This window comes from Thermobia domestica, chromosome 16 (assembly GCF_964235325.1).
Source record: "Thermobia domestica chromosome 16, izTheDome1.hap1.1, whole genome shotgun sequence".
Classification (NCBI taxonomy): Eukaryota; Metazoa; Arthropoda; class Insecta; order Zygentoma; family Lepismatidae; genus Thermobia; species Thermobia domestica.
In genome coordinates, this window is record NC_137469.1 from 78,021 (window position 1) to 103,927 (window position 25,907).

At 35.7% G+C, this 25,907-nt stretch overlaps 1 protein-coding gene across 3 annotated transcripts; it reads right to left on the reverse strand.

The window, feature by feature from the left end:
- Positions 1 to 1,057: 1,057 nt before the first annotated feature.
- Positions 1,058 to 16,641, reverse strand: LOC145672857 (uncharacterized). Of its 3 annotated transcripts, none has more exons than XM_081742014.1 (3): positions 16,572 to 16,641; positions 10,752 to 11,307; positions 1,058 to 7,055 (listed from the first exon to the last, which is right to left on the reverse strand). In XM_081742014.1, the coding sequence occupies exons 2-3, from the start codon at positions 11,090 to 11,092 to the stop codon at positions 6,446 to 6,448; spliced, it is 951 nt and encodes a 316-aa protein (XP_081598140.1). In that variant the 5' UTR covers positions 11,093 to 11,307; positions 16,572 to 16,641; the 3' UTR covers positions 1,058 to 6,445. The 3 variants fall into 3 exon arrangements, with proteins under 3 accessions (XP_081598140.1, XP_081598137.1, XP_081598139.1); XM_081742011.1 differs by having other exon boundaries at positions 16,485 to 16,619; XM_081742013.1 differs by having other exon boundaries at positions 10,752 to 16,624.
- Positions 16,642 to 25,907: the final 9,266 nt, after the last annotated feature.

The following is a 25,907-nucleotide window of genomic DNA, read 5'->3' on the forward strand; positions in this document are numbered from 1 at the left end:
AGGACCACGACAGGTTTTTCATGCTATTCGATCATATGGAAACCTTGCAATCATGTCACCAGCTAAGAAGGAAATTTTACTGATATATCTACAAGCAGTGATGAAAATTTTCCAGAAAATTTTGAAACGGAGAAAATTTTCCGATTCATAAAAACATACTCCACTTATTCCTACATCGTTATTTAGCCGTAATGTGAGGTGGAAAATTTTCCGTCCTTAACAAATATCAGTGTTCAAGTAACAATTCCTCAGCAATCATAAAATTGATTGAATTCATGTATAGAAAAGTTAAAAAGTGAAAGATCGTTTAAAGAATCTGAAAATTTTCATGGCTCAAACAATTTTCAGTGCTACGTAGGAACAAGTGGAACAATTTTTCATGAATCGAAAAATAGTCTGTCCTGTACAGTGATGAAAATTTTCCGGAAAATTTTGAAGCGGAAGATTTTCCGATTCATAAAAACATACTCTATTTATTCCTACATCGTTGTGTAGCCGTAATGTGAGGTGGAAAATTTTCTTGTATATTTCTCCGGAAAATTTTCCGTCCTTAACAAATATCAGTGTTCAAGTAACAATTCCTCAGTATTCATAAAATTGCTTGAAATCATAAATAGAAATGTTAAAAAGTGAAAGATCGTTTAAAGAATGTGAAAATTTTCATGGCTCAGACAATTTTCAGTACTATGTAGGAACAAGTTAAACAATTTTTCATGAATTGAAATATTTTCTGTCTTATATGGAAAAATTTAAGAAGTTTTTATGAGTCGGAAAATTTTCATAATTTTGAAGCAAATACTAAAACAACGTTTTGTGAATCGGAAAGTTTCATTGCTCTGTAGAAACAAATGAAAGGAATTTTCATGAATCGGCAAATTTTCATCATGATGTAGAAACAAGTGAAAAACTTTTCAAAATCCGGACAAATTTTCCACTATATTTAACTGCACATTCAGCTATAAAATTCAATTCTTGTAGAGGGAAATTATACAACAACAAATTATAATTTTCTAATTAGATTTCGGAAACCAGAAATTTTCTAATATTTTACGTTGGGAAGTAAAAATATACAGTGTTTCTCTCTCTCTTTTTTTTTTTGTGTGTGTGTGTGCGTATGTGTGTAAAGTGAAGGGTACGTACATCGAGTTCGTAGAGAACAAATATCCCATTCCCATATTTAAAGTGTAACAAGAAATTGGAAAGAAACCTTTGTGAATATACCAGAAACAGAAAATTCTACTATTTCTCCACATGTAGGCCTGCCTATGTAATGAAATAACTACATAAAAGTTCCTTATGAAGATTTTTTGTAGCAGAAAATAAGAAAAAATTATTTAATTGTGTTTAACACTCGTAAATCATAATTTCATTATTGAAATTTTGTATAATCAACTTCTTAGAGCAGATAACTGTATTGTAAAACTACCATTATTATGTATAAAAATGTATTAGAAGTAATGACGATTCGATAGAACAAGTACATATATATATAAACAGAAATACGTTTTCTATTTTTTAAATAAAAATGAAATTACATGTTGCTTTTAGAACGCAGTGCTAATAGTGCAGCTTTTTATCTTTCTTTTATTATTTTATTGGAAAAACAACTACAGAAATCAGCTTCCTTGTTAGTTAATTTTCACTTTCTCTTCTGAATGAATATATGAATAAATAAATGTTTATTTCCAGTGGTCAGAATTTGCTTTCATAACTTACTTAAACTCGAATTTTGGGCAGTCCAAAATTTACAGTAGGCACTTTATATTATATCTACTTATTTACAAAGTTGCAGTATGTAAATCTATAAAAGTAGTAAAGCTATGAGAAAACCGTCCTATGCGTATTACACTGACGAAATGTAATATTATAAGATCAAAGGTGGATTGTGAGGGAAGAACGCATTGAAGTTTTTGAAACATTTTTGCAACGAAGAATCGTTAGATTTTCAATTCATGAAAATTTTTAACACAATATATATTACCCAGGCACGTAGCCAGGATTGCGTGAAGGGGTGGGGGTCCGTGACATGAAATACTGTGGTCATCACACCAGGGGCTCGATCATTCTAAACAATTTTACTGGAACATATATTGGTTCGTTTAGCCAGGATTTCGTAACGGAGGGCATGAAATTCTGAAGGCCCAGGAGCTCGATCAATCTAAACTACAGGGTGCGGCACGTAAAACCGGCCCGTCGTAATATTCTGGTATATTGTGTTTCTGGCAACACTTAAATAATCTACCTTCCTACCAAGAGATGGCGTGTCGAGGTTGGGTCGACTTGACTTACGTGACCTGCAGCAGTCACGTGCAGCCGCAGCCAGTGAAACTTGTCGAAACCAGTTGAGAAAAAGTCCTCGTTGTGTTAAGCCGGGTGAGTGTCAGTGTGTGATAATGGCGTATTCGATACCCGAGCGTGTTCCCATTGTTGAAGGGTTCATTCTCACTGGATCTTTTGTGAAAACAAAGAGTTTGTTTCGGGAGAAATTTCCAGGACGTTCTGTGCCAGCAAAGAGCACCATTCAGGAATTGATTGAAAAATGGTGGCGTACAGGATCGGTTCAAAATGCTCCCAGGAACAGACGACCATCTGTCTGCACACCTGAATTAAAGATGCAGGTAGAGGAGATAATGACAAGAAGTCCTCGAAAGTCAACCAGGAGATTGAGTCAACAGGTTCATGCGAGTGAGAGAAGTTGCAGACGTGTTTTAAGGGGACTGAAGTTAAAACCGTACCGGATAAGTGTTGTGCAAGAACTGAAGGAGCCTGACCTGCAGAAGAGGGTGCATTTCTGTTCATGGCTGTTGAGCAATGTTGCCAGTGGTTTCTTGGATCCACTAATGCTCATCATGAGTGACGAGGCGTGGTTCCATCTTTCTGGGTACGTAAATTCCCAAAACAACCGGTATTGGTCGACAGAAAATCCACACGCAATCCACCAGGTACCTTTGCATGATGAGAAGATTGGTGTTTGGTGTGCCATTTCCGCCACACGCGTTATTGGGCCCATATTCTTTGAGACAACAGTGACGTGTATATGGGAATCCTGGAGGAGTTTTATATACACTTGACCGAAGAGGAGCGTCAGTTATGTTACTTTCAGCAGGACGGTGCAACATGCCACACTTCAGCTGCATCATTGTCCCTTGTGCAGGAGATGTTTACACCAGAGAGGACAATCTGCAAATGCTTGTGGCCTCCTCGGTCACCAGACTTGTCCACGTGTGACTTTTACTTATGGGAACTGTTAAAGGGAAGAGTATGAGAAATAAATCCACACACAATTGAAGAACTCAAGACCAGGATCCAGGATGTCACCAATAGCATTACAATACAAGAACTGACAAGGGTATATATGAATCTCCTCAATCGCGCTCACATGTGTGTTGAAGTGGGCGGAGGACACTTTCAGCACCTGCTGTGAAGGCTGCTGTGGAGGTGAGTAGTCATATTCAATACATTACATTTCATTTATGTGTTGTAGTTAATCATATTCAATACATTACATTTCATTTTATGTGTTCACTTTACGGGGCCGGTTTTACGTGCCGCACCCTGTACTTTACTATCAAGATATATTGGTTGTGAGGATATGTTGGTTCGTATTTTAATAAACTATGAAAAAATCTGGAGTAAAAGAAAAAAAGTATTGTAAAAGATTATAAAATATTTCCGTTCTTACTCTGGTTATTCAAATATAACAATTTTCCTTCATTATAACCTCAACTATTACAAAAAGTACATATTCACTATTATAAAAAGTACATAAATTTTGTCTTGTAAAATATTTTCCAATATCTGCGTTCCTTTTTCTGTTGAATCAAATGTTAACAGAACTTTCTTTCCACATATATTTTTGTTTTTATTATTCCGTCAAGTACTGTCTGTTTCAAATGACAGGTTAAAGGAGCAGTAGAAAATTGCTTTTGAAATAAAATGTTTGATATTGCAAGGATGTGATGACGACAATTATGATTTTAAAATGTCCAAGCTGTTACACAACGGCACTATGCTTTCGGAAGCTTGAAATACCCCTGTCTAGTAGCAGAAATTCTGAGAATTCCGCAACTTTTCTAAAAATTTCAAATTCCGTGACTTCCAAAATATATCGCTCACCTCGCAACCATGTATTGCATGTAATGCAATTTTCCTCATAAGAAAGAGTAACTAAAAGTTTCCTATAGTTTATTTTTAACGCTGATCCTTCTTTTTCTCATTTCATTTTTATTTCATTTCTGGTCTCGAAGAGGGAGGTCCGGACCCCCGGACCCTTCCTTGGCAACGTGCCTGTATTACCGATAAATTTTACGGCTAATCAACGATGTAGGAATAAGTGGAACATGTTTTTATGAATCGGAAAATATTAATGACTTTTAATAAATTGAAATTTTAAATAATAGAATCGGACATTTGTACTCTACGAACACGATGTATGTTCTCTGCACTTTGCATACACACACACACACACACACAAAGAGAGAGAGAGAGGAGTAGAATTGAGTTGATTTTGAGTTGACGTCCGTTTCAGCAACGAGACTATATAAGACGGGACCAACTGATTAATGTGGAATACGAACTACATGAGCTCCCGCTGGGAATCGAAGCCAGGTTTTCCATGCTAAAGGCGCGTATGCTAACCGCTTAGCAACGAAGGAGCTCGTAGAGGAAGAGAAAGAGGGAAACACTGTGTAAAGTTTTACTTTCCAACTTGAAATATTAGAAAATTTTTCGGTTCCCGAAAGCTAATTGCAAAATTATAATTTGTTGCTTTCTAACTTTCCTCTGCAGACATTCAATTTTGTAGCTCTATGTGCAGTTAAATATAGTGGAAAATTTTCCACCTAACACCACTATATATAGTATCCAAAATTATCCGGCTTATGAAAAGTTTTTTCCACTTGTTTCTACATCGTGATGAAAATTTTCCGATTCATGAAAATTCCTTTCACTTGTTTCTACAGAGCAATAAAACTTTCCGATTCACAAAACGTTGTTTTATTTTTGCTTCAAAATGATTAAAACTTTCCGACTCATAAAAAGTTCTTAAATTTTTCCATACAAGACAGAAAATATTTCCATTTATGAAAAATTGTTTAACTTGTTCCTACATAGTACTGAAAATTGTCTGAGCCATAAAAATTTTCACATTCTTTAAACTATCTTTCACTTTTTAACATTTCTATATATGAATTCAATTTTATGATTGCTGAGGAATTGTTACTTGATTACTGATTTTTTTAGAACGGAAAATTTTCCGGAAAAATATAGCGGAACAGTTTCCGAAATGGAAAATTTTCACCACACATCACCATTTACAAGACATAGCACTAGATCTTGTGTTACACCTTAAAAGCCAAAATCAATTTGGTACGATGTGTTATGAAGCTTTGAAATCTAAATTAGTAGCATTATGTAGGCCGAAGGTCCCATCGTATTAAGCAGAACAGGAGTTATTCGAAGTCCAACAAGGGATAGGTGAGTCCGTAGATTCATATTTTTTACGTAAACTCCGAGCAATCAGGGGGTTATTACCGGAAGCAATATAGGAACAAAAGATCCATCATTTATCCTTGGGATTATAAAGAGATTTCCTTAACAAGATAGCGTTAGAAATGTTTGCAACTATGTACGCCTTACAGACTAAATCAAACCCCTTGAGGCCGCCAATGACATTTTAAGAAAAAGAGAGCACCCAGAGCTATGAGGTGGACCGATCCTAAGAAATAGACTTCACACTTAGCTGTGAGTATCATCGCACTTTTGTAATGGGATACCAAGGGTTTGATTCTATTGAAAACAAAAGAGTACATGTTTAATTTCTCTGGTTTAAGTGCAGAAGACACTTATAATTGTTTTCTAGAGCCAATGAATGAACTACAGGAAATCTCTCCTAGCTGTTACATTTAATCAATGGCAGTGGGATATCTGCTTTCTGTATGAGACATTGCATATTTTTTTCAGTGAAGAGGCATATCTTGATTTAAGGATGGATATTTTACCAGAGATGTAAGTTCTGCGTTATTTGTAATAGCCTCATAAATTTAAATATAAAGGATATCTTTCATCATATACGGCCAAGAATAAAGTTTAACTTTTATGTTAAAATTGGATTTAATAAACTTGATTCCGGATATCGAAGTTCGTCAGAATGACAGTGTCATTTGCAAAATGAAAGAAATCTGTTTCACTTTTACGCGGGTTATGATACAGAAGACGGTGATTATGAGAAATGAATGGAATGAGGAAATACGATTACGCCGAGAAATCCCACAAGTACGGAGTTTGTCGACCACCAAGTTTACATGGTGCGAGCTGGGATAGAATTAGGACAACACGGGAGGTGAACGCTCTACCGTTGAGCTACCGCGCCCCCAAGAGTCAATTGCGTAAACTATTAAGTTCCTAATGAAAAATCTGATTTTTGACTGAACCTCTTGCGATATTGCTAAGAAACATCAGATTTTGACCTTTTGTGTAATAACATGTGCTTTGGTATATGAGACCTTTGAGTAAATCTTTTTCCACATTCCGGGCAAGCATGAGGTTTCTCACCTGTATACATTAGTATGTGCTTTGGGATATGTGACTTATGTCTAAATCTCTTCCCACACTCAGGACAAGCATGAGGCTTTTCCCCTGTGTGAATTAGCATGTGCGTATTCAAACTTGATGTTTCGGTAAATGTCTTACCACACACCTTACAAGCATGAGGTCTTTCTCCAGTGTGAATTAACATGTGCTTCTTAATAATGTATTTTTGACTAAATCTCTTTCCACATTCCTTACATGCATGAGGTTTTTCACCAGTGTGTATTACCATATGTTTCTTAACATCCGCTTTACGAGTAAATGTCCTTCCACATTCTTGACAAGCATACGATTTCTGTTTTCTCTGTCCTAACATGTCCTGCATCACGTTTGATTTTTTAGTATTTTCTAACTCATTAATTACCAGTCGAGAATTCCGACTAAACAGCTTCCCACTCTGTTGGTTTGTACAAGGTTTTCTATTTGTGTCAGAAAATACTTCCTTTTCTGAAAGATTATATCCATTTCTGAAAAAAAAATATTTAAGTAAGATGTAAAAATCTAATTAATGTCTTCACAGATATGACATCACATAATGCCACATATTTATCGGGAAAATAATCTGAATTTTCTTGACGAAGAAATGTGCGAACTGATTGTAAGTAAAAATCATATTCTGAAGCACTTGTTTTTACTTACCTTCAGTTCGCATTCTTCTTCCTGAAAAAAAAAAAAATTCGGATTATTTTCCCGATAAATATGTGGCACCATTTGATGCTATATCCGATGAAGAGGTTAAGATAGGAATTGCAATATCGTACACACCTCAAAATGAAACCACAAATGATATTTCCATATCAGAGAAAAAGCTAATTGCGGTAATACCCATTTTGCATCTTCTGAATTGGTAACTAGTTGGTGAATTTCCTGATATCCTGGCAAGATCAACTGCATTAGTATTACCTAAACTAGGTACTAAATAAGGAAGTGAAATGGTCGAATTTCGATATAATACATACAGCGGGAAGAAATTAACTTTAGTTCACATTCATTGATTATAGAGCACTAATGAAGATGATGTTTCCCATTACGTTAATTTATCCTAAATCGAATGGACTTTTCTTGCGTTTGGAGTTTAATAGCCAAATATATTCCCAGAAAGTTCTTTTTCTTATCTATCGCGAAATCCTAGTTGCGCTAGTTTTTAGTAGAAAATTTAGGAAAATATGCAAAATATCGATTACATGCTTCACAGATAAAAATGTTCTGTATTTTTGATTTTCATATATATTAGTTTGTCATGCTTGATCATTGCGATTTCGGTAAAAATCTGGGCCTGAACGAAAGTTTGGCATTACTCCTGCAAAGTCTTAAGCGTGAGAGCAACAAGCAGTGAGGTCTGCGCTCACAGTCAACGACAATATGGCGGATCGTTACAGGTGGCTTTCTTTCGTTTATCTCTCATTATCATGCATTGGAATATTTTGTGTATATCGTGTGTAGTTTGGTCCAATCACAGGGTATGTGAATGAAAGAGATATCTATTTAAGTTGCTTTTAATAGCTTCCAGGTAAGTAATAGCTTCACGTTTGATACATTTTCTCTTACGATATCTAGAAGTACAAACACAAATTTTTAAGAACATTCAGAGAAATCTGTTTATTGGCCATCCTCCATAACTGTATACCTCCATACCAAAAGACAGATTCTGGCGGCGTAATGAGTATGAAAGCGACTCAAGTGCAATCGAAGCACCCACCAAGAATGAACTACATTATTCTGGATTCAGACTCTGGAAAGCAATCAGATAAAGGAATACCTTTTTCCTTGTGATTTGATTAAGCGTAATGACTTTTGCAGGAAATTGTCACAAATGATCCGAAAAACGCCGAGAAGTCTATAGTGTGAGTTCGGTGAGCTTAGACCATATCCTTCAAATCATGGAGTGTATTCCCCACGAGCTTGAATCTGATATGATGTAGGATGTTACTTTTGACTTTAGTATTTTTCCATCACATTTTATGATTCCCTTACAGATGTCACTTGCATATTTACTTGGACAAAATGTCGAGACTGTTTATTTCTATTAAAGAATACGCATATTATTTTGTAACAGAAGGGACGAAAAATATGATTTAGAGTTAGTAGATTCGAGGGACTTAAGAATTTAGGTTCAACATTTTGGACTTAGATTCTGGAAAGTAGTCTTGGTTTGTGTGATCAGAGGGATACGAGCGCTTCTGTGAGGATCGGTACCGTGTGAAAGACGTGCAACAGTCCTTGACTTGTATCGTTATGTACTGACAAGAAAATGATCTCTGATCTAACGTTCATTAACATTTGAAAGATATTCAATTAGGTTAAGGCCGGGCAAGTTAAAGAGTCATTACAACAATTGAAATTTACCGCTGTGCTGATTGAACTAGTTCAACACACGTTGGTGTGCTGATGATGGACAATAGGAATTAGTATACGTGACCAGCAATGAATTGCCAATAGCAGGGAGACATTACGATGCCTACACGCATTATTGAGTCTATGGATAACCAAGTGATGGTCCCCCAAATTATAATAAAGCCACCACCTGTCTGTCGACATTCTACTCTATATGTCTTGACCAGCTTTTCCCAGGAAGACGACAGATTCTGACTCGTCCATGGAAGTGATGGAGTATTGTGATTCATCTAACCCTCAATATTATACCATTGCTCTGCGATCCAATGCCGATTGGCATATCTTCAGCCCAGTCGTTGTCGATTATGCCATGCGGTTATTACTGGTACACACGTGGGCTCTCGGGTGCACCGTCTCATTTCTGCAGTGTACTTTTAACTGCGTGGTCAAACACACTCGTGTTTCTTCCACTGGTAAATTCTCTTAAGTCGGTTGGAATTGTGTGAGTCGTTTCTCGCCGTATCTTGTTGTACAGAATCAACCTTAAGAGACTACGATGTACGATAATTTTTAAGGTGCAGCTACCACACGTTTTGCGGTTTGACTTAGTACTGGTTTGTTCTTTTCCTGCCTTTGGAAGAGACTAAGCACGGTAGATTGCGAAAACACAATATTTTCGAATGCCGTTCCCAGCCATCTTGCCACATTTTTAAACTGATACATCGCTGCCCTTTTGTATTTAACGCACAAGTATTACACTTAATACTCAAGTAAGATCCCTATCACCGTCTGGTGAGCGGTTATGCAGTTAACCCGTAAATCTTCCGTTAGCTCAACGATTTGTTTGAAAATAATGAATGTTATAATGTTTTGACACGTCTGTGCATGATTTGTTGGCTTTTTAAGTTACAATAATCGATCACATGTTGCCGCCATCACAAGCAAAATGATATACATTTGGATAGTATTTTAATATCCTAACATCAAAGTTAATCTTCGAAGCTTAAACGAGGCCTTTTGTACTCTCGGCCTCCGCATTACGAACCCTTTAGTTACATCACTTCTTATGCAATTGTAACCAGAAAGTTAAGCGTAAAGTGTGTGCGCGCTTGTTTCTCTGGTTTGACTTCTGATTACATGTAAAACAAGATGTACTCGTGCGGAGACCTTTTTGAGAAGGTGGATAGTGATCCTACCGTTTTTGATGTGTCGTTACCGGTGATGAGTTGCGGAGTTTAAAGAATGAAGTGAGGCTGCTCAGGGTCACTGAAAATGAAAAAGATTAGGTGTGAGATTTCGCCCGTTAAGCTAATGCTGATTACTTCGTTATGATGGAGGGATTATTCATATATAGTATCTAACAGAAAGCATTACATTGAGTGCATCCACCTAAGTGAATATCTTGGGTCTCCCAAACAGAACAAACTTTCCACCCTCATTATGCCGAAAATTGAGTCGTGCGTCCAGAAATACTGATATAATTGTCCAATAGTTTTTGGTACATAAGAGGTTGGTTGTATTCCACCGTCTCTATTCACCAGATTTGGATCCTGGCAAATATTTCGTTTTTCCTTGTTTTAGGAAACACTTAAAATGCGAACTCAATCGCATCCCACAGGCTGTTTACGCCCAAAGTACGGAAAACTTCTACAAGCGTTCTCAGAAGAGCATAACAATGGAAGGCGGTTATTTTCAGTCAATAAATTGCATTTATGCATACACGTACCGCCTTTTCTGCAAATAAATCATCATGAAAGACAGTCATCAATTTTATTGACTACAAATTGTAGAAAGCGTAAGTCTAAAGAAGTGTACATATCTAAACGTACCTGAGTTCCTGAGAACTGCTTGCTATTTCTCGATAATCACTTTCTTTACTGTTCTCTTCCACTTGATTCTCAATAATGCAAGATATGTGGTTGGTTGCTTCTGCTATTACATGATGCTCTTCACTTTTAACTGCAAATCTAAGATTAGGCACCACAGAGTCTGCTAACATGGACTTTTCAACGACATTATCTCTTTCCGCCTCATCTCCTGCTTCCTTCTTACAATCTAATGACACAAAACATATTGAAAGAGGATCCATAAATTCTGATTCATTGTAATTCCTATCTTCTTTGTCATTTTCAACTTTAATAGATGCTATATTGACACAATCGGAAGCCATTTCATTAATAATTATTTATGTTGCAGAGTTGGGACTTTAAAATCTCACTGTGTGTGGCTAATTAAGTCTGAAAAAAAAATATAATAGAGCATTATATAGTATTTTCTTTCACTTTTGATTTTGATAAAACTTTGCATACTTTACAATCCTTCTCGAACAGCAGTTATCACTTATATGTTTACCTTTAAAAGGTATTAGGCGCAGAAAAATATCCCCTGGAATGAAAAAGAATAACGAATTTAATACATGAACTCGTTAATTGTTTTTCCAATAATTTTGTTTACTAAAACTACAAACACTTCCACGTTTCAAATGTCGCGCTATGGAGAATCGCGTGGTTTAAAGGATTATTCGTCATAATGGTGCTGGAATAAGTTACTAACCATAAAAGAATTCACATTTGATGCAATGTTTTGAAAAAAAAAACTGTTTTTCGCTCCGTTTGTCACAAGATTTGGCTTGTGCAAAGAATTGATTTAGTACCTGGACGTGATAATTATTGAAATAGTCTAAGATTTGCATTAAAACGACGTCTTCATGTAAACACGATTCAAACGAAGTGAATTACGATTTGCTACGAACGCAATTTTCAAATAACTTTATATTCTGGTTTTGCTAATCAGGATTATAGAAAAAGTAATTGTAGCACTGTAACTACGAATGTCCACGTTAATTTTCTACGCTTTTAGTTAGACTTGAAACATATTACAAAATGGCTTGCCTTATTGAAATTGGAACATCTTACTCTGCAGTTGCTGTCAACAATAAAATTCATATACAGAAAAACATACGTCTTGTAAGATGTTCATTAGTTTTCTCTTACAGTCTCATTATATCTGTTTCCCCATATAATTTATCCATTAAAACATAGGAATTCTTCGATAGGCAACGTTAGATAGAAATTCTCGTTTTTATAATTTTTAAAAAACTTTTCGAAAAGAGAAGTGAAGAAAATCAAGAATCACCCAGAAAATGAGAAAATCAATACTAATGCTTTTAGGATTGAAAGTTACTGAATTTGGTTATATATATATATATATATATATATATATATATATAAAGTGTCATAGAACATTAGTTAAACCGTACTACTGTAAGCAGAAAGGCTAGATTTGAAGAGAAGGCTTGTTTTGTCACAGAAGCAAGATACGAAAATTTTCCGAGAAACTTTTTTTAAACAAAGGAAAGTTTCATTTTCTTCAAAGAACTGAGTATTACATAAGTATTCAAACACAATGACTCATGCTTCAATTTGGAGTTTAAGCGTTCCTTTGAGTACAGCGAGGCTATATGAGTGAAACTACTGTTTAAAGTCAGATCCGAAGCGCATAAATTGCACCCGGGTCTCCTGCATCAAAGGGAATATGATAATCATATAGGTACGAGGGAGGTGAAGTAAAGAATATAAGATATAGAAATATAAGATTTCAAATCTTGTTATCACATACATAAATTAAGTTAAATTGCTTTTCTTAGCTTAAAGGTCAGAATTGTGACATATTTGAACTAATTCTGAAGTGATATGTTGTAAGTATAACGCACGGAACATGTACAGAAGGTTCAGTGAATGCGACCTCTGGTAGACTTGCGGAATGTTACGCACAGTTTGGAGGTTCTTCGTAGATGTATGGTGGGACACATCTTCAGTTTGGTATATCAGGATTTACTTTTCAGCAGATGTGTCAATTAGACTGTAGGTTAGACGATAAATACCACCTTGGTACTGGAAATGAACCACCTAATGAATTATATGATGTTGCAGAAACGACTGAAATCCAGTGTATGCTTCAAATTGAAGTATCATGTAAGCTTTATGGTGTCTTCGTTTTTACAAGTTTTTAAATAACAGAAGTATATGAGAAAGGAAAGTAGTTAACTTTTCCTCCTTGTTTAATTTTCTGTGTCAATTACGAATTTACTGTTAATAAGTATTTCTGCATATGCAGCTGAATACTTTGTGCAGTCCCGATTGAGAAATTCGAATTGAAAAAATAGGATGTGTTATGTTGTCAACATCAATTGTTTGCCATGAATAACTTCAATTATTTGCGCTGAGTATTTAAAAATGAGTGATTGGTTTAAAGTCAAAGAAAAGGACTTTACATCGCTAGCACGTGTAGGAGTGTAAATGGAAACGGATGACATATACAATATATCCAAAGAGTCTAATATCAAATGCTTAGTTTTCGGAGCTGCTGAGATGAATAATAATACTCCTGATGCCGCTTTTAAGTCCAAGCTTAGTTTTCACCGGCACGAGGGGAGATAATTTCAAAAGTGACCAAGTGTTGAATTGGTTTGGAAGTTGACTGGTCCGTTTGAAATGTCTTTTACAACATAGTTATTAACGACTTAAAGCTGGGTGTTTGTCATATCTCTTTGATTAAAGGGCGTATTCATGACAAGAGAATGTTATGGAAATTTTGTTGTTACACTTTCATTGAAATATGTATTCTAAGGAGTAAACGGACTCAAATATTTCCATAAAAGTATTTTGCTCGTGCGAAGATCTGGTACTTCAGCTTGTACTTTTAAAATTGGAGGAGATTCACTCCCTTGTAATTAACCTATGGAAACTCAAAACAGAGAGACGATTCCTAACCTTCACTATACTTTACGCCATATTCCAAAAAAATATGACTTTTATTTACGTACTTATTATAGAACATTAAAAAAAGATGAGAGGATGGGATGTTAAGTTAGTCGTGATATTTAATTGACTTCAACTTCAAGCAGTGGGAATGATGTGAAAGCATGAACACCTTTGACTAAAAATATACACTATATTGAATAATGTTTAGAAAAAATGTAGAAAATATTTCTTAATTCTAATTTAGAGCGGTGCTCAATTGATTTTAAACCCGAATAATGGGAATGGTTGTGTAGCTACGGGAGCTGGGTAGATGGGTACCCGACCCTCCTGATCCAGCAAATAGTTTTCTTGTGTTATGTGATTATTAAACTTGAATATTTAATAATTGCAGCAAACAAAGAACATTTATTATAAGAAAGTTAATGTATTTTATTTAACATTGCGAAGATGAAAATTTACGGGCTTTAATTTGCAAGAAGTGTTGCAAAGCTCTATAGCCCACGCTAAGCTAGATGACGAATAATGAGAACATAATGTTCTTGTTGAAATAAATAAATCATAGGTTAAATAAAATTTATAGACAAAGTACTTTCACTTCCATAATTGGTATCCACATTAGAAAATACCAATGCGTTACTTATATTGTAGAAAGGATATCATCAAAAGCGAAAGGATAAAGCAGCAGTTGATAGTGAGATTTGAGTTTTACGCCCGCCCCGTTCAGCTGCGAATGTGTATGAAACGTGGACTATAACTGAACGTGGAATTCGAAACATAAGCTCCCGCCGGGAATCGAACGCATAAACCTCGTACCAAAGGTGCGTACGCTAGTCACATAGCCAGGCAATAACAGGATAATAAACTTGAAAATTTAGAATTTTTGATGCAGATAGAGAATATGGGGCAGAGTAGACATGCTTTTTATACAGTAGCCTATAAATGTTAATCCCTTCTGAAATTGTGTTTTATAAATGGCGTTTGCACAACATATTTCGATTATTTACTCTTTTATTGCAATTTTACGACAAACTTCTTCTTTAAATATATTTGGATCTATCTTATTCCGGAAGATAGGAAAATTGTAATTAAGGCTTTGTCAACATTTTCCAGCATATAGAACTGTGTGACGAAGTATCAGACTGAAACATCAGAAAATGGCTGTAATATGACATATCATGTTTTGTTGTATAGAATGAATCATAAAATCGAAATTTGCCTTCCTGCGAAAATAATGTATTTACCATCCTCGAATAGGTATAAAGCACTTCACCTGTAAATTTGGAAAGTAAACTACTCAACGTTTTTTTTTTTTTTTTTTTTTTTTTTTTTTTTTTTTTTTAGAAACAACCATGCTGGATGGTGAAGAATTATTGTGTATTTCTTCCATTAACCCTGCCACATTTTCAACATGACATGACTTATTAATTGGTTAGTTCGAATACGTTTAACTTTGGCTTCGTTCACATACTTAGTACAAGGTTTGGGGCTGCGGGGATTATCGGAACTCTACCCAATTTTTGCTGTCTAATTTCTTCACAATTACCACTGATTAAGGAACATGTTAAATGCTGGTGTAGTTTTGGCGCATCACATTTTGGAAGATTTACAAGTAAAATTGAACATTTTGTATGGAAAGATATATTTATAAGGAAGAAATATCTGCAGGTGACAGAACAAATACAAAGTAACACAGCTGTATATTAGGTTTACATATGTAGACTTACTAATGTATAATCATTACAAGTGCATTACGATGGGTAAAATAAGTGAGTGCATATAAAAGATTACTATATTAGATGTTATTTTCCATCGATGGAGTATTTCTGCAGTGTACAGGAAATGTATTTTATATTTACAAGTGGAGTGTTACTAGTATAAAACCATGACGAGGGTTATTGAAACTCGTATATTTGCCAAAACGCATCTCTTTTCACTATCCTCGCTTACGCGTATACCTGCCATCGTTGCCACGCCTGCAACTCGGGACGCGCGGGCTCACCAGTTTCGTCTTGTACTGACTTGGTTAGAGAGCGTTCGTACGTTTTAGCCGCCACCTAGCACATGTTGTTTCTTTTGCACTGTGGTTTTTATACCATACATCCGGAAGCTGTATTTATAAGCAAATCGAAAAAAAAAGTGTAATTTTTCAAGAATTACTTCTGGAGGTTTCCTTGAAATTTATCTTTGCCAAGCGAAATATTTTCATATCGACCAGCGCAAATATTTTAGGAGACAATAAGAAGGAAATTAATGAAATAATTATAATTTTTCAACAATTATTTTGAGTGGTGCCCTAAAAGCAAACCTGCACGACATATTATAGGAAGCCCGTCTACATAAAATAGAGGTAATTGTAGCTAAGGTATATAAAAGTAAGAACGGGTAGGTTGTAATACAACGTTGAAAACAGGTTTATTTTGGTCTTATCTGGGACCGTCATCTGTGGCAGGTTATCCTTGTTTTATAGGTGGCATTTGCACAACATTTACAGGTGGCATTTATTTCGGTTAATTACACACTGTTCTATTGCAATTTTACAAATTTCGTTTAGGGTAACCAGCGATGTAATATCTTTTCATTGTAATATATTTCACCTGTAAATTTTCAGAACTCAAGCTAATCATTTATTAGTATGGAATCAATTAGCAGCTTTTTGGAATATTTATAGGCCCTATGCAAAATCTATTACCTACAATGACAGCGTTAACTTCTTTTATTTTTGTTTATATGCTAACACAAGCCTAATGATTACAGGAAACAAAATACACAGAACAATGAGAGAAAAATAATAATATATACAATTTGTAAGCATAAGGAGTAAAAATACAGCAGCAAGAAACTAAATTATAAATTTCAAGTGATAAAATGACAAAGATAAAAATTCACAAAAATTGTTTGCAGAAACTGCTCATGACGCTATTTTCTTGTCTATTTTTTCTTTCGTCCATCGTTGCCAACTACTTCAAAGCACATAATGCTAATTGTTGCTAAGAATTATGCTATTTAGGTGGAAAGTATGCTGGGCTTAGTTATCAAATAATAATAATAATAATAATAATAATAATAATAATAATAATAATAATAATAATAATAATAATAATAATAATAATAATAATAATAATAATAATAGTAGTAGTAGTAGTAGTAGTAGTAGTAGTAGTAATAATAGTACACTTTGAAATACACACTCCAGTTGCGTATCGATAAGTAGGGCCGCATTAAAAGGGTATAGTACAAGGTGACCAGACGTCCCGTTTTAGCCGGGACAGTCCATTTTTCACAACCGTTGTCCCGTTTTTTCTGATTCTCGAACGGGACGCCCAAATGTCCCGTTTTTAAGTAAAAATGACCTAGGTGTCCCGTAATTATTATCCAAAATATAGATCGTCATTGCAAATTCTACTCACTTCCGTACCAACACTCGTTGCCAAGGTTCAGCCGTATCTAGAACTTTTGAATTTTCACATGGGAATTGTGTGTTCGTGGTTCAAGTGGGAATTGAGTGGAAATTCTGAGTGTTCATTCAACTAGTTAAAAGAATTGTTGGGTAGAACTTGCAATTGGGAACCATTATTTGTTGTGTGGTACACGTAAAGTTAGAAACGGTGTGTTATCACTCTTACTTGTATATTTTGTAAATTGAGAACACTGCTGAGTCCCAAAATGCAATCTGGAAGTCAGATACCCCCCCCCCCCCGGTAGCCGATACGTATGCGTCCCGTTTTCGCAAGCAAAAATTCTGGTCACCTTGGTATACTGCCGTGTCATGACAAAACGCTGTAACTTTGGCGAAAAAGTTTTGCGAAAATGAGCCTTAAAGTTTTCATCCGAAAATGTGATCTGTATCGTGTAGAACCAGTGTAACTAGGCAATAATGGTCAACTAATCAATTTTCACCAAATTTAATCACACAACATGCATTTACGTAACATTACATGTGACCACGTGTTTCCAAAGTCAAAATACACTGGTTCTATACGATACAAATCACATTTTCGGATGAAAACTTTAAGGCTCATTTTCGCAAAACTTCTTCGCCAAAGTTACAGCGTTTTGTCACGACACGGCAGCATAGTAGGGTGGAGTAGCGTAGGGTAGGGTAGAGTAGAATAGATAGTGATAAATAGGGCAGGGTTAGAAAGGGATTAGCTTAAAGTTAGGTTAGTTTTGATCCATTTCCATAAAATTAATAGAATGTAATTTCTCGTCTCTGAGTGGTATACCTGCTGGAGCAGGCGTTGTAAAGTTAACCCAATAATAATAATAATAATAATAATAATAATAATAATAATGATGTAATTATACAGTAGTAACATTATTTTATGTCTTGCCATAAGTGCAAGATTGTCCTCTGACACCCACGTGGGAGACTCAGGTTCGATTCCCGGCGGAAGATCATTGGATTCCACATTAATCAGTAGGTCTACGTCTCCTATAGCTTTGCTGCTGAGCAGAATGTTAAACTCATAAAAATAAAATCAAATCAAAATATTCCTTACTATTAGAAAGAAGAAAAGACACTTTACGAACTGTCAATTTTTGTGCAATTAAAAAATGATTTGTGAAAGATTTGTTTTTTGGCAAATTTTATCTCAATAAGTTTCAAAGCAGTTGATTAACTCATATTAGACTTATATCGAGTTCTTGTAAGAAGAAATAAAAGTATACTCGAAATGTTGCGCTCCAATAGGTAAATTTTTGAAACTTTTTTTGTGGTAATTAAAACCTCATATAGAAAATGTAATAGTTCCGTATTATATCAAGGGTATAGAATCAAAACTTGCTAAATCCATTTTTCAATGTTGTCAGAAACGAAACAAAGAATACAATGTCGTTTTATACATTGTAGGCTATAACCAATGAATGTTACAACGCTTGATGGAAGAAATAGAAAATGAAATGAAATGAAATCTTGGAGTTTTACGTCCCACGGTTATGCCGGTTAGGCTAAAGGAGACGGTGATGATGAGTAATGAATGAAATGGTGGAATGAAGAAAGTGGGAGAACCCCGAGAAAATCCACGCACACGGAGTTTGTCCACCACAAAGTTCACTTGGCGGGGGCTGGGATCGAACCCGGGACCCCAAGCACCAGAGGTGAACGCTCTACCACTGAGCCACCGCGGCCCCGATGGAAGAAATGGGAATTATCGTAAAGCAATATTAGAAATTTGCTCTTTTGCATTTTATTTGTTCGCTTTTATGTATGTTCTATTATAAAAAAAAATGTGATATTTGGTAAGAATTTCGGTAGCTAATAACAATAACATGGAACCTCTAAATATATTTTTTTTTTTTAATGTTTGTTTCGTTTACTACTTAAATTTGTATCCAAAAGTATATTAAAATCTGAAGATAATTTGAAATGACAGTGTTTAATTAAGAACAGAAAATGAGCGTTATTTAATTTCCAATTTAATCTTTTCCTTCATCAGAGAAACGAATGGGAAGTGAAGGGTTTTAACCGACGAACACAGCGATCGACCTCCGGAAACTACACATACGCGTTTAAAAGGGAAAAATGTCCAAACATTAAACATATACCAATTGATACATTGTTTTGAGCTGAACAAAAAAACGGATGACAGATAGCATAGTTATAATTTCCGAGAAAATGTAAAAACTACTTTTTAACTTAACAATTGATGCTCCATAAAAACCATTGTTCCATATTGAGGTGAAACCGCGTATCAAAATATACCTCTTCTAGCTTACATTATGAATTATCAAGACTAGTGTATACTGTAGTCTCAAGATATTGCTTAAATTCATCGTTCAGTTTTAAATTTTATCTCTATGTAACTAAAATATTGTCCCCATATAATTCACACACCATTCGATAGATCGTCAAATTCTCAAGCTTAACTTTAGAGAAAATAGAAGAAAGTAACTCCTGTCAGTCTTGAATGTGTGTCATTTATTGTCAATAATAACGGTTAGTTTTCATTTTGCTTGAATCAATTGTTTATGAACTAAGAAAATAGAAAAATACACTGTTAACTTATATAATATACAGGTTGGTCCGGAGCTGCGCGTACCCCTCCCTAACTCGCGGGGGTGAAGGCGCGTTCCACATCTGCTGGTAATTCCTTCGTTGTGTGATATGGAGTGTTTCTCATTTGTTGCTTTATCAAACCCCAGAGAGTATTTTCTGGTGTCGTCAGATCGGGAATTCTTGGAGGCCAGGCAAAGGAAGCTGGGGAAGATGCACAATTTCTTCCAAGCCAGCGGCCAGGTAACTGTTGATTATTCCAAATTTACTGCAAACAGGGGTGCCCATCCCCCCCAAAGCTGATGGCGCACTCCCCCCAAAAACTAATAGACCTAATCTCTTTCCTCCTCAAAACTCAAGTCCTCTAAAAACAATTGCCCAGTGTAGCAGTAGTTTTTATAGTACTAATAATTGTTATTTTTGTTGTTGTTTTTATTTCCTGTAGTAGTATTATATAATGCTTGTAGTAGTAGTAGGGGCGGTAGTAATTATAAAAATGGCATTACTTTTATTAGTAGTTTTGGTAGTGTACAATACTAAATATGTTCTATAAGGATATTGAAGGATATAAAAACTTCTACACACTGTGTATGGCACAGGTATTCTTTTTTTTTTTTTTTTACAATTAGTAGTATTATTTTTTTCTTTACAAAATATTTATATAACTCCCTTGTACATGAAAAGTAAGACGCAAGTTACAAGTTATTGAGTTTGATACCAAAAGAAAATGTTATCCTTGAAATTAGGCTACAAAAAGAAGTGATATCCAACAAAAAACATTCCTGTAAAAGAGCCAAGTACGAGTGGCCTTAAAAAGAAATGAAATCACAAAAATAGGCGCCAAGTTCTGGTGGACAATAGTTACAAACACTCAAGGAATCACTTTCAAATTTAGATTTGAAACTTGGCTGTTGTCTGTATGGTTACCATTAGCTCAAAATTATGTCAAACTACTTTATAATTTTCAACAGACAACATAGGCAAGTTTCAAATCTAAATTTGAAAGTGATTCCTTGAGTATTTGTAACTGTTGTTCACCAGAACTTGACGCCATCCTTTCATATAGCAACTTGCGCGGTACTTCATTCATAGAGTTTCTAAGCAGGGGGTAGGGGGATTCATTCTCGAGATTAAGAAAAGATCGCACCGTGTTCCAATGTTATTCTGACGACAGCAAAATTACTTATTCGACATTAGAGTAAAATTCTTCCCCAATTTTTTTTATTCCCCCCAATTTTTTTCTCGATGGCACAACTTGCGCCATTCATCATCCCTCCTGTGGGCGGCCCTTCTCTCTTAAAACAAACTAACCTTTCCTTTCATACGGCTACTTGCGTGGTACTTCATTCATCGAGTATCGAAGCAGGGGGTACGGGGGTTCAGCCCGGAAAATTTTTGAAAATTAGCTTCTCAAAATCGTGTTTTAATGCTATTCCGACAGTAAAATTGCTAGTTCGAAAGTAGAGTAAAATCCCTCCCAAAATTTTTCTCAATGGCGCAGCTTGCGCCATACATCCCCCCTGTGGGCGGCCCTGACTGCAAATAACTGTTAGCAAGCAGAAAAAAAAATAAACATGGATAGCAATGTTGCCAGACAATCCTAAGTAATGTTACCAAACAAATGTGGATATTATCCCACAAACCTAAAGCCGCCAGAAAACACCAATTAGGGTTACGCCTACTTCTGTACCACGCTGTATATATTGTTTCTTTTTCCTAACTGTCAAGCACTTGTAGTATCATATGAATTATATTAACATATAAATTATAGAAATAGAATTATAAAGGTTTCTTGGTGTTTGTAGACCAAATGTATTCCTACAGAGACCCAATATGAGCACAAACCAGCATAGTTCGGGAAACGTTCTAAGTATTACATACGTCTACATGGTTTAATGATTATGGTTTCTCCAAATACGTGTCTTCGTACCAGGTTGATGCAAATGATATGTCCGCTTCATGTGCGTCAATTTATTAAGGCAAAAAACTAAATAAATAAACAAAAGAGCGAATACTGCAATACTTGGTTAATCAAAATAGTCATCATCTGCAATCAAACTCTTACGCTTTCGCTCGGACAACGAATTCCGAGGCGAAAGTTTAGCATTTTGTGACGGGAAAAGTTCACAACCATTTGCTGCACCATCCGATCACAACAGAAGGTATTCCCACTAACTCTTGTAAGAAGTAATCGACTTACCGGGAGATAATCAATATGATAAATACAAGAGAAGTACAATGTGTGAGGTCGAATTTTATACTGGAACTCACGAAAGATTTACTATCTTTTGCGCGATATGTGTCACCTGTGTCGTGCAGCATGAGAGCATGTCTACTGTCCACTACTGCACATTTGCATAAACTTTCTGATGCATTTTATAGAATTCAGCACTAAAACGATATGTATTGAAAGTTTCGGCTCTGAAAAAGACATGATAAATCACTCCTTCCAAATTTTTCTAAGACCGTTACGGATTGGCACCCTATATCATACTTCGCTTTGTGTTGCTGTAAAAGCTTCTGCAATCTCAATTTCTTCCTCTCTCTAAAACACGAATCTAGAAGAGGTTTAATTTTGGAGTGCAATTTTGTATTCGAATTCTTTGTACATACAGTATCCATGAATCATTTTGATTTTCTTTCCAATTAGCTCGGAAATCTTCATATACAGTACGCGAAGGCCGGAAGTGTCAACTGAAATACGAGATCGTCGAGTACACTTTTCCGGTCTTTGAAATTAAAGTGTAACTATAATTCAAGGTAAAATAAAATGTAGGAGATAAACGAATGATAAAAGTTCATCGCTTAAGCTCATCCCACTTTTTCGAAATTTGAATAACTAAAATAAGAAAATGGAGAATTTCAAAAATTTTAGAAAAGTGAGATATCTTTATAACTTTTACGTCCCACGTGCACGCTAAAAAGGACGAAGAAAGAAATGGTGGAATGAAGAAAGCGTGAAGAAACGAGAGAACCGCGAGAAAACCCACGCACATGGTTTACCCAATACAAAATAAGGACAACTATGCATCAAAGATAAACGCTGTACCACTGAGCCACTACGGCACCTTCAAAAACTTAGGAAATAAGTCAGGTAGTATTTGTAAAATACTGCTAAACAAAATTATAATCTTTTACAAACCTTTTCTTATAAACTAAAACTTCGAAGTGAAGTTTATGATGTTCTAATTGATGTACACTGCACGAAAGTCTTGTAAACAATAACTTAATTATATTATAGCTTTTCGTAGATACTATCTGGCTTACTTTCTATAAGAAGAATCCATGTACAGTCATGTCCAAAATGATTTATCATGTCAATAAACATGTTGTAGAAATATTTGATAACGATTTCGCCAGGTATGTATGTGGTAAATTTCATGTCAAAAGAGCAGAAAATAAGAATAATATAACGAAAAACTTTCTTGTCCATTTAGTTACATTTTCTTTTACTCATTCTAATTTTCGTATTTATAATTCTTTCTTATCAAATGTACCACAAATATACATTTCCCGATTATACACATAATAACAGTATTAAAAGTACCCTGCAAAGTAATTATCAAATATTCGCACGAAAAGACTGTTATAGATATACGACAATCATTTTGGACCTGACTGTACATAAAATCATCTCTCAAATTCTGAGATTACTGAGGTATTCAATTCCTGCTAGAAAATTTAATGTCTTCCTTAAGTTTCCTTAGAAATGATTTCAATAAAACATTTCTTATATCTCAATATTGGGATTAAAAAAACAAGAAAGATTCTGGCCACATTTCAGCCCAGAAAGCACAAAATTCAATGTCAGTCATCTGGGGATGCTTTCGGAATATACGAACTCTCGTTTTGGAGACGTTGAATGACCCCACCCTCGCTTGATTTATCACCATGCGATATGCTTCCTATGGAGCTACTTGAAGGACCCAAAAACCTTACTATAAAGAAATTGCAACTTTTTAAAAATAAGATTATTTGTACCAATTATCTTCAAAAATCATCTCATTGATTGAAATCGAAAGGAAGGAGTTGTTCTATTTGAATGTTAAAAGGATGGAAATTTAAATTCTTTTGTAAGGCGCGTCAAACGGTTTTAAGGCTTACAAGTTGGGCGGTTGCGTGGTGACAAGCAGAGCCGATGACTGCGCTGAAAACTACTTCTAACAAATAGAGAAGTGGGAATTGTTATATTTTTCTCAATATAGGTGCAAAATAATATCGACGTTTTCTATCTCACTATCACGGAAAAACATCTGAAAGTTTTCAGATTAATCTTGGAAAATAGTTAGTTCTTCTCCCGAGCTGGATCTTTAAAATTTCATTTCAATTAGAATATGCATGGCAAGGAAGAGAAATAGGATCAAAAGAGAAATGAAAGCTTTACGTCCCACGATTATGCCGACTAGGCTAAAGGAGACGGTGATTATGAAAGTGGGAAGTCCTGGAATGAAGAAAGTAGGAGCAAACGGGAGAACCCCGAGAAAATCCACGCACACGAAGTTTGTCCAACCAAACTTCACTTGGCGCGAGGTGGAATTGAACCATGGACCCCAAGTACTAGAGGTGAACGCTCTACTACTGAGCCACAGCGGCCTCGAAAATAGGCTCAGTTATTCCTTTCAAGCATTTTGTATAAATTATTTTTATACAAGAAATGAATTGCAGCTATTCTGTTGCTTTTTTTGTCAAGGGTATACATGAGAGTTCAAAACTTGTGTAAGAAAATAAGTACCCTCGCAATTACGAGGGTCACTACGAAGGTTTTGAGATGTGAAATAACTTACATACTTAAAATCAATTTAACATTTACATTTTTTCAAAGTATTCACCATTACACTGTACACACTTTTGCATCCACGCAAATTCTTCAAGTGTTGAAAGTTCATTCTCGTAAGCCACTACAGCTTCTTCAGGGCTGCAAAATCTCTTCCCACGCATGCGATCTTTCATCCTGGGGAACAGAAACAAAATCACACGGGGCCAGGTCAGGGCTATACGGTGGATAAGTCATAAGTTTGACCTCCGTAGATTCTAAAAACTGAATTGTGATATTGGCCGTATGTGCGGAGCGTTGTCGTGATGAAGCAGGACCCCACACAATCCAGTTCTTCGACCCCGTTCCCGAAGCTTCTGGAACACTATTGTTAGGCGAACAGTGGTGTACCACTGAGCAGTAACAATCCTCTGCTCTTCAAGTGGAACAGTTGCAACCTGGCCATATTTGGAGAAGGAAGTTGCGACCATCTTCTTCCCCACACTTCGCGGTCGCTTCACTTTCGTGGGTGGATTTTCGTCTGGAAAGATCCAAACTGTAGACTGGCGTTTATTTTCAGGGTCAAATTGATAGACCAAATCTCATCACCAGTAACAATGTCAGAGACGCGTCGAGAAATGTCTCCATCAAACCTTGCAAGCATTTCTTCACCATTCCACACGCATGCGCTTCTGCTGTTCAGTCAAAGTGTGAGGCACCCAACATGATGAAACCTTCCTGAGCCGAAGATGATCATGAAGAATTTCTGTTACTGCTGGCGATTCAATGTTCACTGTAGATTCAATGTCCTTGAAAGTTGTTCGAGGATTTTCTCGAATCATTTGTTCCACAGCGGCAATGTTTTCATTTGACACAGCTGTTGCCGGACGGCCAGCTCTCTCTTCATCTTTAAGCGATGTCCAGCCTCTTCTGAATTAACAAAACCACCGAAAAATTGTAGCACAGGAAGCAGCAAGGTCCCCAAATACCCTCCGCAAACGGTCAACGCTTTGTGTCTCGTTCAAACCACTTTTGAAATCGTGAAGGATCATTGCCCAAAAATGTTCCCTTTCGAGCTCCATTCTAGACAGCCGAATACTGCTCACATCAACAAACAAGTGAGGGCGATACGGCCACGCCGATAAGTTGAAACTTTCTTCACTCTGGATACCACTACCGAATGCAATTGTTAGAATTCAAATACTGTGTCACAACAGTGCGTATCTCAAAACTTTTTTAGTGATCCTCGTATTATATTTCATAGCCGGGATATGTACTATAAAATTTATTAAAATCTTCTTCAACAGTAAGTAAGACTGTTCTTGATAAAACGTTCTTACATATGACTGACAAGTACGTAAGTAAACAAGTGGTTGATATTTAAGTATCTTTTCTTCTAGCCATAGCAAAATCAATCTTTTCCTCAAATTTTGTATATTTCTTTCATTATTTTGTGTATTTATATGCATTTACGCAC

Coding starts and splice junctions, on each gene's coding strand:
- LOC145672857 (XM_081742014.1), bottom strand. CDS start 11,092: ATGGCTTCCGATTGTGTCAATATAGCATCTATTAAAGTTGAAAATGAC. Junction 7,056..10,751: donor AGCAGTTCTCAGGAACTCAG/GTACGTTTAGAT, acceptor TTTTTTTTTCAG/AAATGGATATAATCTTTCAG.